The sequence below is a fragment of the Aptenodytes patagonicus genome, chromosome 5, assembly GCF_965638725.1.
Source record: "Aptenodytes patagonicus chromosome 5, bAptPat1.pri.cur, whole genome shotgun sequence".
Taxonomy (NCBI): domain Eukaryota; kingdom Metazoa; phylum Chordata; class Aves; order Sphenisciformes; family Spheniscidae; genus Aptenodytes; species Aptenodytes patagonicus.
In genome coordinates, this window is record NC_134953.1 from 14,306,754 (window position 1) to 14,320,434 (window position 13,681).

The 13,681-nt window shown below is 37.7% G+C and overlaps 1 protein-coding gene across 3 annotated transcripts in view; it reads right to left on the reverse strand.

The window, feature by feature from the left end:
* The window catches only part of PLCE1 (phospholipase C epsilon 1), a 167,916-nt gene that overhangs the window by 19,835 nt on the left and 134,400 nt on the right, over window positions 1-13,681 (reverse strand). For 2 of the 3 annotated variants that reach the window (XM_076338757.1, XM_076338756.1), the window contains 10 exons: window positions 10,907-11,029; window positions 10,685-10,821; window positions 9,491-9,729; window positions 8,399-8,460; window positions 8,096-8,261; window positions 6,109-6,216; window positions 5,555-5,671; window positions 5,314-5,472; window positions 4,174-4,297; window positions 411-535 (listed from right to left, as the gene is read on the reverse strand). In XM_076338757.1, coding sequence (XP_076194872.1) covers window positions 411-535; window positions 4,174-4,297; window positions 5,314-5,472; window positions 5,555-5,671; window positions 6,109-6,216; window positions 8,096-8,261; window positions 8,399-8,460; window positions 9,491-9,729; window positions 10,685-10,821; window positions 10,907-11,029 — 1,360 coding nt within the window. Of the gene's footprint in view, window positions 1-410; window positions 536-1,294; window positions 1,337-4,173; window positions 4,298-5,313; window positions 5,473-5,554; window positions 5,672-6,108; window positions 6,217-8,095; window positions 8,262-8,398; window positions 8,461-9,490; window positions 9,730-10,684; window positions 10,822-10,906; window positions 11,030-13,681 lie in introns of all 3 variants that reach the window. The other variant, XM_076338754.1, reaches the window with a different exon arrangement.

Consider the following 13,681-nt stretch of genomic DNA (forward strand, 5'->3'; position numbering starts at 1 on the left):
ATCATAGTGCAATATGTTAAAGTTATTTATATATACACAAAAGATGCTGAAGATTCAGATGAAATCTTCAGTTCCACTGATGTTAACGGAAATCAGATATCTAAATAAACTTCCGGATTTAGCTTCAATGAAGTCTTTCACTGAGAGCAATGACAGTTAAAATCTTCAGCCAAACAGCCTGTTATATAACAGAGCCAAATAACCTCTGAGGACTTTTCTTGAACAGTGTATGTTGAGCGTTTGTTCTATTTAATCTATTTTCTCTGGTGTGTTCCCATGCTTTCCACTATTTGTCTTCATTAAAGCCATTTGCCACCTGATGTCTCAGTTACCTAAACTGCTCAAATCCTTTTGAAGCTGGTTATATATCAAAGTGTGGCTGAGAAGAAAGGGGGGAAAAGCAGAACTACCTTTCCTTTATTATTGTAAGTAGCACAATCAGCCTTCTTTATTCGTTTGGCAGTCTCTTCATTATATTCAAACTGCAGTTTATCACTTGGTAATTTATTCTCAGGTCGGTCTTCGAGAATGTTATCTAAAAATTAATGGGATTTTAATAAACATAAAGCCAAACAATTTCAACTGGAAATTTAATTTGAATTAACAGTATTTGTGGACAATGCTGTGAATCTCATCTGAATAACCAGATGCCAAAATAATGCATTTACTGATCAAAGCATTCTCTTTTAGTAGTAACTTTCTACTTCAAAAATTTAATGCTCGGCTTTGGTTAATACGTTGCACTTCTTTAAAAGCCCATCCTTTTGTGCTCAGAAGATGCTTAAAACAAAATCATCTAATGAATTAAGCCTGCCATCTGAAAACAACTGATATTCCTGAACAACAAAGAATTGCTCAAGTCCAAACACAATTAACCAAATCAAACATGTACACGTCTTTGCACAGCAAGTTTTGGCTTTCTTCTCCTTACATTCACCACGAACAAATATTTTTTACAGCTGTAGAAATTCCTCTTCAAAGCTACATATTTATCAGAGAATAATACACCTACTAATTGGACTTTCTGGACCAAAATATTTTAACTGTCACAAAAGGAATGGTTTTATTTCATTCCTGATATTCCTGATGCTTTGACCATATTCTTTTTATGCATAACCAGTGTCACACATGCAGCCTTCTAACAGTTCCTGAGCAGTTAACAATGCCATATAAAAATACCTGATTGCATTTTTAATATAAAGTAGAAAACATATATTCACGCTGTCACATTTAACAGACTGGAGATGCAGTGCTGGTTTCATGCAGTTAAAATGCTCAACCAAATGGCCTTTACCTTCCTGGCTGTTAGGAGCAGGAGAAGCATTAAGGACATCAGCTACAGGGAAACGGAGTCAGAGAGGGAATAAGAGTAAAGGAAATTAAGATTTACAGCCAGAGAAATGAAAATTAAGTGTCAGTTGTAAAACTATTAGCCTTACGCAAACCTAATGTATCAGTAAGGAAAACAAAACTGAAAATCTTTTAGAAAGTTTACAGACCATTATTTAGATTAGTTTTGCCAAAATATTAACATAGTTTTGCCAAAATATTAACGTAATTAAAGATTCCAAAGAATAATCATTGTAATAAAGCAGTAAACCATGTCGCAGATTCCTTCATGTATTGGAAGATGTGAATGTTTCTTGCTAGCTTCAGATTTCTCAAACCTTCTCTTAACTAGAATATTGCTCAAACACCACTTACTGCAGTTAGCTTGCAATATTTTCCTGCAAGTGTGTTAACAAAGATCTAAGTTTTTCACAGCGATTTACATCTACACTGTGTCCACCCTGTCCCACACAGGGAGTATTCTCAAGTAGCCAGTTAGACCAACTTTCTAGCAAAATGCAACTGGAGGCAGCACTGGCACCAAACTCGTAAATTTTCCTGTTAGCATAAATAATACTGCTAGCCCACAAGCAGTGTCAGGTCCTTAATTTTGTGACTATTTTTTAGATCATTAACACAGAAGCAAGTAATGTAAATAAGAGACCAACTGGAAAGAAGTCCTGTGCTGCAGGGCATGCTCTAGCCTTACATCTTCTCTGAACATGGTACCTAGAACTTAAACAGGTACCCATTAGACTGAAACGTTCAATGAGTGAAGTACTTTACCTAGGAGAACATGCCCAACTGCGTCAGACAAATGGTCCATCTAGCTCGGCATTCTCTTTCTGAGAAATGGGCGATGCTGTTTAAAGAGAGCCACTAGTCATGGTCTACTTCCCTTGTACCACCCCAACGTCCACAATTGCTGAATATTAGGGATGTTGCACCATACATTTCTACCTATAACATTTGCTTATAAACCTGTCCATGTACTTGTCCAATCCTTTTTTCAATCTGCTGATACTGTTTGCCTCTGCAGTTTCCCATGGCAGCAAATTCCAAGTTTACTACCAGCTGCACAGAGAAACTTTATTTTACCTGTTCTAGACTGATCTTTCCCTTGTTTTACTCAGCACCTCCTAGATCTAACAAGTAACAGTTCTGTACTCCGCTTATCCACCGCTTCATGATTTAGTAAACCTGCTTCAAATTCACCCCTCGGTTCTCTTCTCTACCAGCTGGAGAATTCCAGCCTTTTCAGACTCGTGCAAGCCACTGCCACACTCCCTTTACTTTGGTTGCACTTCTCTCTAACTTCCTTAACTCCACCATATCCTTCTCAAGATCTGGATGCAAGAACTGGACACAGAACTCAAGCTGTGGCACATTAAGGTTTTATATAGAAGCAAAAATATGTTTTGTTTTCAGTACTGTTCCTGATGATCCCCATCTTTTGGCTGTCACTGCACACCAAGCTGAGGATTTCAGAGGACTTTCAATAGTTCCATGATCTCCCAAATTGTTACTGCCATTGTTGAGCTTAGAATCACATAAGCAAGGTTTAAGTTTTTTCCCCCTAAATGTATTACCTTATGTTTATCTACACTGAAGCGCATCTGTAACTTTTTTGTCCCTTTGGTCAGTTTTGTGATCCATTTATGGAGTTTAACAATGGTGCAGCATTTAACTACCCAAAGAGCTTGGTACCACTTGTACCATCACTGCTGTCTCATTGGGTAGACGCGCTGTGATCTACTTTGATATATTCTCTGAAAATTACCAATGAAAAATAACAAGTAACCCATTTAGATGCATCCAGCTTGTTCAATCCATGCATGGGGGTTTTGACAAATGTCCTTTGACAAAACTTGAGAGGATTAAATGCTTCTGACTCCATCTGTTTGCTCTACCAGAATCTACCAGCCCCACAGCAAGAGAAGCAAAACAAGATGCATGACTTCAGCTCAGCCGCCTCAGTCTGGCCCATTCTGTCCTTCATCTGTAGTTAAATCAAATGTGTCTGACTGAACTAGAGAGCTAAGGAAGTAGTGGATGTTACTAACTGCAGTATTTTTTATCACTTCTGGCATGCCAATCATTATATCCAATCTATAAACTGCCCCTAAAGGTGGATTTATGCTAAACTGCCAGTTCCTGAAGGCTAGGATAGCTGAAGCATAGACAGCACATGAACAAGGCAAGGCAGTAAGGCATGCCTTGCCATTTTTCCACTGAACAGCTAAAGCTTTATTAAAGACATCTTCATTGAACAAGCCAGGGACTCAGTGGCTTCTCTACCTTTATGCATGAAGTGAACAGCTGATGCTGAAATTGTAACTAAAAAAGGTACTTCAGGGGTCTCTGGTATTACACAGTAACCAAGGAGGACTTCGGAGCATCTGCATCTCAGGTCAATTTAATGGCAGTCATGCAGATGCAAGGGCTAAGCCTGTTGTGAACCTTGAGCTTTCCGGTGTCTAAACTCCTTAGGGAAGACCATACAGGAGAATGTAGATAGAGTACACGATGAACACAATAATTTTTGCATAATATAAATAATATAAAATATAATTTATAAACACTACAACTTAGCATACACTGCACAGTTAAAACATCTAATGGTTGGAGTTGAAGTCACATTCAAGTCCTCTACACAGTCAAATTATTTTCACAGTATTATAGACTACTGCACCACAGTGCCACTGAGGACATTTAGTACATCTTCCTCTCACGAGGTAAGATCAACTTACTACATCATACCTGAACTAGGATATTTACATGCCTTACTGCTACAGTTCTAACAACAGCACTGTAATAAATAAATAAATAAATACATATTGTTACCATCAGAGAGAGATTCATAGTCATAGTCATATTCATCCTCTTCATCTTCTTCCTCTTCATTGGTAGGTGTGGAGCTGCTAGCGCCATTGCTAGCCTGTGCTTGCATATGTGCCAGCTGGTGAGCCTACAGCAACAGAACCATTTATTACATTATTGGTAAGTATTTTTAAAAAGCAAAGGAGTTTTCATCACTGTTTGCATCTTATTTTATTTATATGAAAGCACTGAATATATATAATGAGAAATAAGTAAGATTGTTAAGATCAAACTGAAATACAATTTTAAGGGTTTGAATATAAAGGAAACTTGTATTGGTAGGAAAACACCCAGTAAGATATGAAACCTGATTAATTATGGGAAAATGTCCACTTTGCACATTATTGAGAGCAAGACTGCCTTTTTCCAGTCTGAGGTATGCTGTTTTGGAAACAGTTTAAAACTTTTTAAAAAGATGGAGAATGTCCATATACTGGTACGATCAGTGTGATTTACTTATTCTGATACAAGAATTCAATTCTAATTCAATTGTGTTTACATTTTGGGTAAAAGCAATTAGTTTTCAAGGATTCAATCTAATTGCTGACTAACCATAGACATTGCTAAATTGAGGCTACCAGAGATGCAGCTCTAATTTTTAGAAACCAAAAAAATTCTCATATAGGTATAAGCACTACTTGAATTGCAGAGTCCCCCCAAAAAGGGCGTAAGAAAGAGAGTATTTGCCTGGCTTGAATGTGAAAAAAGAAACAAAGCAGAATTCTACTAAAAATTACTACATACTGTACATATACACACATACTGTGAATGCATATCACTATTTCTCAACAAACATGAATAGCAAATGTTATAGCCTCAGAGTGAAACTTCATTTATGTTTATCACATAGGGCATGTGGTGCTAATCATAATATTATTAAGTATTATAAAACTAAAATACACTAAAATTTTGTTATGCTGTATACTTTACTATATGTCTTGTCTACTTATTTGAAAGTGTTGCAATCCACTGTGAGTCTTCCAAGCATGAATATGCATTAGAATATTCTGCTGTATATATTGGAATGGCAAAAACTTCAAACACAAATGAATTATTTCTAACAAAAGTTAGGTCTCATTGCTTGCTATTAAGGAAGGACTTTACCTTTTGTTTCAATATATCCACTGGTGTTTGATGCGCTTTCAGCTTCTTGTTTTTAACCAGGATTTTTCTTTTCAGTTGGCCAGGCGAAGGAAGCATGGGATCATCAGAAAAGTCACTCTCAAATAAAAACTTTGTTACCAGCTTATCTCCAAATACATTCTGAAATATCGAGAACATGTGATATGTAATGGAAAATCCCAAGGCACGTGCTGAGAATAATTTATCACAATTTATGGCTTACCTTGAAAATTTCAGCCATCTTGCGTTGCTGAGGCAATGAACAGTGGTTTTCTATTGATATGATAATTGGCATGTCGGAGGTGATAAATGCATTGCGATCAATGGCTTCAACTACCTCCTGTGAGAAAGAAAGGTCATTGGAAGAACACGATTATTTTGCAGCATTCAGTTAACTTACTGTTAGTTGAAAGGGGAGAAAGGAAGGCATCTGTTTTCTCCTCTAAGAAGAAAGAATCCACAATGTGCTTTCAAAACAAGCTCCTACAGATCAGCCTAGCATCTTGTTACAACAGAACTGGTAACAGCTACTTACGTTAGTTATGTTGACAATAAAAAGACAGAAAATTACAGTACGTATGCTACAAAAACTAATTTGAAAAGCATAATGTTTACAATTGAGGACTTCATGTCTGACGTAGTCCATAGTTCATATTCTATTAGCATTTAGCTCATTAAGATTTGTACTTTTCTAATATGCAAATTTTTTCCTTCATTAGAGAAAAAGTTACTGATTTTCTTCTCATTTTTTGTTTCTATGTGCAATTACCAGCATACCTTAAAAGAGATCTTAGTAGTAAGAGTGTGCCCATGATAAATGATAGGCATTCCATCATCGCCATCCCAGCAGTCTAATTCTACACTTCTGCAGCCTTGTAAGAGAACCTACAATGCAATTGAACAGTGTAAGCACGTATAAGCCACAGTCTCATGCCATCAAAGCAGAAGACAGACATTGCAGAGCTAAATGAAAGCTCAGTGATTCAGCAAAAGTGCTGGAAAGAGCAACCTCTGTGGAGTAAACATAGCCCATGGAAGCTACAGTCACCACCTAACTGCATTCCCTAGAAAGAGTGGGAAAATTAAGAAAGCATTAATGTTCTTAGGAGAATCGTAGAATCATTTAGGTTGGAAAAGACCTTTAAGATCATCAAGTCCAACCGTACCATAAAGCTTTAAAATTCATGGTATCTTGCAGGACACACGAAATTTGTTTGCAGAACGTCATTCCTAATGTATAGCTTTATGTTCTGAGGGAGAGAAACATTTCCATATTTCTACCTGCAAAAGCAGCTATAAAGCAACATGGCAATTTATTCCAGGTTGCTACCATGACAGCTTATGGACACGGCATCTGCAGTTTGTTTGCTGTTCTTTTTGTTGTTGTTGTTAGTTTTTGAAATAGAAGGAGGTCTGAAAATAATGTCTTATGAACAACTTCCATGAGGATAGTTAGAATGGAAATGTGCCAGGCCATCCTATTTAATGATATTAAGCTAACTTAGAGCCATCTATCCATCCATCCATCTATCCACCCGCCCACCCACCCATTTTTTATTTATTTTAGAAAGCCCTACTTGGTAGAAAACCACTGAAGAAAGCAAAGAGGAAGGATGGAGGGAAAGATAAGCTAACCCATCTGTTGGCAGCCCAGCTTATTATTGCTCTCAATATTTAGCATGCCTATCATTGAAAGAGTTATCTGTATTACAATTAAATATTTTACTGAAAACAAAGATCTCGACAATCAAAAACATTTCCAGAAAAAACATTCATGAACAAAGAAAAAATTACTACTTCTATTCAAAACCTGAATAATTAGATTTCAGGCAGTACTGTCTGTAGCTGGCACACCACTTCTGTGAGAGCCAGACACACTGAGCCAGAACAAAGTGCCCCTACTCTTCTGGTGACAACGATTTGAGGGACAGGAAGAAACTTTTCTGCATCATGCAAATTTTTGAGCCAGCTGAGCTCTATCTCACTTCCCATCTATTACCAACACAATGCTCACATCACTGTGCAGTGCTACTACAGGAACCTCCTTTGCAATTGCATTATTCAACGCAATCATGTCATTCGGGCTTTCCTAACACAGCCTCACCCCTCTGTCCTGTAACTCCAGGCAAACCAGCACATGGGACGCCAGATGAGCCCTTCTCAATGGTGAGTCATTAACATTTAGAGTAATGAAAACACTACTCACAGGAAGTTTGATGCTTTCTCTAGCATTTGGTAAATACACAGACACACAAATATATATATATACACACACACAAACAAACACAGAACCACAAGCCCTAGGGAGAAATCGTTCTTTTCCTGTTCACTACCAATCAGGCATAAAGTCTAAAAAACCGTAGAATATTCCTAGAAGTAATGTTTTTAGAAGTTATAGTTCCATTTGAAATTTGTCTTTGCAGTGCAATGTACAGTATTTGAGTAGTGTTTTTGACATCTGAATGAACAAAAATATTAGATCAGTCTTTCCTGTGGGAAAGTCTAATTTTAGTAGGTTGGGTCAGACCAACTGGTGTCTAAATGCTATGAATCTCAAACTAAACCCATTTTTTTGCCTTAGGAAAGGCATTTGAGCACAACTGTGCTTACAGGCAGCTTTCCCACACGTCATGTTTTCCAACATCTTGCAAGCAGGGGTTTAGGACATTTAGATTTTCAAAGCAAAAAGGTCACGTTTCTGCAACTTGCCAGTTAAACAAACAAGTTCATGTTGAAAACTACGCAACAATCCAATCCTGCATACCTGGCTGTAGAGCTCTACTGAGGACTCCCCTTTAAGCTGATGGCCAGTAAGGTAAGTATTGTGTGAAGATTCTATGTAGTAATATGACAGTGGAAAGTGCAAGTCCTCAGCATTCTCTTGTGACTCATCGTTTTTGGAGGCAAAGTTGTCTTTATCCATCAAAAATCTAGAGGTGAGAAGATGTGAGAAATTTTATGCTGTGCTGAGTATTTTGTGACTGTCATACAAACATCAATACACTCGTGTCATCTTCATATATATATATATATATATATAGGTAAAAATTAACACATAAATAATTACCTTGCAAATCCTTCAAAAGATAGCAGCCCCTGCTGGCACATATTCTCACTGGGTTCAAATTTCTATAAAGAGGAAGAAATTTAAGAGATATGTAATAACAATTCTTAGAAATACGACTTTTTCATATTTTCATAGTGTAGTCTGCTCATTGAACTAACCAGTTAGTATCTAAAACCAGTCTTTTTGTGAATAAAGTAATTAGGTGCCTGCAGTATGCTCATGCTTGTTTTACAAATCACTAAACAAGTATACTAAACTCATAATTGTAAAACATAGAGTCACGCAGGTTGGAAAAGATGTTGGGAGGTCATCTAATCCAACCTCCTGTTCAAAGCAGAGTCAGCACTTAAGCTGAAATTAAAAAGGATCTATAATCAGGCATCCTTTTCCTATATATTGTGCTTAAACACAATACACCATCTCGAATTAGAGAGACTTGTGGTATGCTAACTTGATGTTTCTTTAGAATTTCTCTTTTAAACTTTGCAATTTTATATTACATGTTGATAGTTGAAATATACAGTTTTTAGCCTTTGTTCACTGCTAAGTGGGGGCTTAATTTTGGAGTATATTAATTATGCATGTTTGGAGGAATTCAAAGTTTTCTACATACTTTCTAGTCACTTCAGCCATTGTACATAAGGGAATAAAATGTCCACGTTTGCTCTGGAAAATTTTTTATAATAAAACAAAAATATGTGGAAATGGTGGTTTTTTAAGTTCCAAATTAAGGTTAAGCTCTATCAAAGGTGGTCATAAACAAGGAGAAAACAATGCACTATCATGAATACTCTTCCCAAGTGGTGACATCCCTTTCCAGATAAAGCACACAGAGTCAATAAAACTGTTTATTTGCATGATTTTTTTTTTTATTTTTATAGACATATTTAGGGACATCTGCACAATTTTATAGCCCAGAATAAAGTCAGTATTAAATTTTAAATTCAAGTAAACCATAGCGACAACATCAGTGTGGAAGGAGATATCCACACAGATACGCTATCCTGACTACAAGGCAGACAATGCTAGTGGGGAAAACAGAAGTAACAAGAGTTCAAGTAAAAGGAATTGCAAGATGTTTGTATTACAGACCTGGATAATACTGAGGATTTCATCATAGGTGCAGTGTTCTCCTTGGCAATTCACTAGGAAGTCATTCAGCTGCTGGATTCCTACTCCAAATATTCCCAGTGATGTGCTTTCAACACCAGTACCATTGGTTACGATACTGGCAGCAGCAATAGCATCAGATATTTGCCTCTGGTTGTCTGATAGTTGCTGCCTGCTCTTAATGAACAAACCAAGGTCTGAAACGTTCCTAGTCAACAAATCTTAAAAGGAAAAAAAAGGAAATATAAATATAAGCTATATAATTATGTGTATTACATATACTGTATAGAATATAATGTAATATATAATACACATGACTATCTGACTGAATATTTTAGCACTGACATAGTAAATTAGAACAAAACCATCTTGTTTTATTCACTAATAGAAGAAAGAGTATTAAGCATGTACGAAGACAGTGGGAGCGGACTATAAGTGTTCAATTACTATAAACAAAATCTGGAACCTTTAACGTGGATTCACAGCCTCACACACCGTCACCCAGGACCCTCCTGCTTCCTCTCACCACCGCGTACAGCCTCAAAGTCTTTCCTTTGCTGTGTACAACCCCATACCCTTCCTGTGCGATCACCATATATCTTCTTCCAGTCCCACATGCCAATTGTACTGTACCCTCCCCACAGGCTGCTTGGCAGAAAGACTGTTTTCTTTAAACATGGACAAAGTTTCAGACTTAGATTATGGTAACTGGAAATGTAAAGGGGGACAGAGGCTTCCTTTCCCCTTGTTCCACATAAAGCAGATCTACTAGGAAACCAGACAGGAAAAAACCAACCAAATGAGACACAGGGCACAGCCTCCTCCTTTCTCCTCCCTCCATTTGCTCAGTGTTTTAGCCCTTCCAGAGCTCCTGCAACCAGATACAGATCCCTGTGTTGGGCCCAGCTGCTCAGCAACAAGTTTTATGCCTCTGCTATACCGGTTACAAATGTATCTGGCTAATGTAAAGCAGGAATACTTTTCCTCCCCTTCATTTCTGAACAAAGAACCTGTCTTACATCCTGCTAACTAGGTATTAGTGGCGGTACAGCAGCAATCCTCTACTTAAACTTATAATTGATAGTTCCTTATGAGACTGACTGAGATACTTTTTCTTTAGCCAAATAACTGAAGCTGTTCAGCAGTCTAACAGCTGTATTTTCCTCTTTAACAAACCTAAATCAGGCTGGAATCCATTGCTATTTTCATCAATCTTCAAATTAGTGTAAAGTGGAGCAGGCTCTAAACCGGATCGATTGCAAGGCACAGCATAGACATCGAAAAGGTCTTTCAGATCCTTGCGGCTACGGACACTGTGAAAAGAGTTGAAAAGTTCAAGTTTTGCCCTTTTAAAAACTTGGATGAATGAGATCAGTACAGAATAAAAATACATTTTACCTGAAAGATTTGAAGAGCTCTACAAATTCCACAAAAGTCATGTTACTGTCAGACACCATGAAGTTCTGAAACCCCTTCATTCCTCCTTTAACGCGGCCATGCCAGCTACTGCTGCTCCATGTGCTAAATCAGAAAGAGACTGCTGTAGTTTGGTTATGTTAAATTTCTACTTTTTGAAATATTACACGTTACTGCATTAACACTTTATTTGTGCTCTCCTTAATGCATTTATTACCAATATCTGGAAGAAGCAAATAAAGCAGTATCTTACGAGATGCATAACGACAGTTTGTACCTTCTTGTTTTATAGCAGCTATTCTTTTCCCTCAAGACAACTGCAGACTTTGCCAGAATTGATAATGTATATGCATGCTATTTAAAATTCCTCCATGTGCAAAAGAGCCTGATGCAAATGGCACAAATGAAAGCATTCTCGTTTTCCCTTTAAAGAAAACAATGCCAGTATTTTTGTAGCGCAGGCTGTTTATGAGGTTTGTTGAAGATTTGCTAAGGGAAAAATAAAACGGATGTAGAATTCCTTAAAGCTCTGTGCTGTCAAAATAAAACAGTAATATTCTGACAGGACATGCAAGAAAAAACAAATATATTCCTTATGCACCTGGCGTTTCTTATATCTGGAAGCATTAAAGGTGCAGATTTTAAGAAGCATAACCCTTCCCCTTTCCTGGCACTCAACCCTCACTGTTTCCCAGCCCATGGGCTTCCCAGATACTTCCCAAGAACAGTCAGGATTATCATCAGATACCTCACAGACAGGTCAAGCTACAGTCCTCCTCTTCTTTTAGGCTTGCACAGTAGCCTCTGGAGGCCATTTCCTTCTAGAAACGAAGTTCTAATGATTTCCTCCTTTCAGCTTTGTGGGCTGAAGGAAGGAAAGCAGACTGGAATTTCTTGAGAGCAAAGGCAGAAAACAATCACAGAAACAACTAGCTGTTTGGTGCTAATTATTTTAGTTGACTTGAGTTAATACCAAACCCAGCCAATTTCTTTATAACTGCAATTGTTAACCTAAGTTGTGCAGCTGAACAAAGTTTTTGAAGCAGAACCAGTACATTTCCAAAAGCCACATCTCAAAATCTTTAGGCTACTACAGGATTTACACTAGTAAGCGTAGTTAGGCCCCAGCTTGAACTATCCCTTGAGCAGTATGAACAAGTCCTTAGTGAATTTCATGTACTCATTTGCAATGATGGGCCGAGCTCTTGAGCCCTTTCCTGGGCCTGAACACCAATGAACACACTGCAGGAATGGGATCCACCAGCACCAGCATCCTGAAAAGCAAAAGATCTAAGCAGCCAGCACAAGTATCAAGAATTGTCTAGTTTAAACCATAACTAACTCAGTTACAGTATTTGTTTCAAAATATCAGACTAGGTGATCGTGTGTCAGACTTTATTGCTCTGTAATGTTCAAATCTACAAATCCATTAATCTATGAATTCTGCCATCAGGTTCAGTACAAACAGTTCCAACAGCTGTGATGGAAAAACAGGACCAGCTTGTTGTCCAGTGTTCATAAAGACATTTGTAGTCACCTGCTGCTAGCCGGTGGCTTTTTACATAAATATGCTAGATCAGATTCCTCAGTTCACTCCTGGCCTGGGATGGATGGATGCATTTCAAAACAGAATGTGATTTAAAAGTATTAAAAAAATACCACCTACTTGGTAATGTTCAATTTGTTTGACATCACTATGGCAAATACTGACATACTGCATATAACTTTTTGGCTAAAATCATTCCTCACATTTTTATCAGACAACAAAAATAAACCATGATGAGGAAAGTCTCTTGACTCCAGAAAACAGACTGGAACTGTAGAGTACCGAATGGAAGACCAGCAGCAGATAATAATGCTCAGCATTTCACCAGATCTGATCACTAAAGAGTATCTTCCACAATCATTCCATGGGTAATAAATACAGGTTGTTAAAAAAAAGGCAAAACCCCCAAGAAAACCACACTATCAACAACAAACAAAGCTGTAATTAGTAGCAGTCTGGATTATACCTGTATACAGCTAATGAGAGAGGCGGTTTACTCTCTCTTCACAAAAAAGCCCCCATCTCTAATTTTCCATATCCTGTTACCTGTTTCCCAGTGGCATTACCACCCTTATCCCCTGCTTCCTCCACCTTACAGGCAGCACTAGATTTCCAAAGAAGTTGGGAATTTGCTGGATGTACATCTGCTTTAAAAGAATGACAGAAGACAGCTGCAGGCTACCTGTGTTTGGAAATTATCTGGATATCTGGATTGTACAATCATTTATTCTCAACGTAAATTATTTGTCGGGAGGTCAGGAATAATAAGGTTGTGAGTTATATAGGTAAAAATACCGTTTTTCATTTTCTACCTATAAGAATTACTATTATTTAAAATGTACAACAAAGATAGCCAGGTCCTCCTCTTTTTAAATTGCTATCATCATATTTAGGGGGGTTTTTTTCCACTTTAAGAAATTTTATTTTATTTAGCACTTCTCACTTGGTGGAGACGATCTAATTTACTGGTCAGGTAAAGTTAATGCACATATTATACAGCAAGACAAAGAGAAGAACAACTAGAAACCTCTCTTGCTCTCCTCCTCCTAGCCGCTACACTGCAGCTAACAATCATTTGTTACCAGCTCAGCTTTCTGTGCTGCAAAGGTTTCTGCTCCCCGCTCTCCTAAGCTCTGGGTTCTGTGAGGGATCATGCACTCACCTAACGTGCACAACCAGCTCATGTCCAACAATACCTCCAACTATGAAGC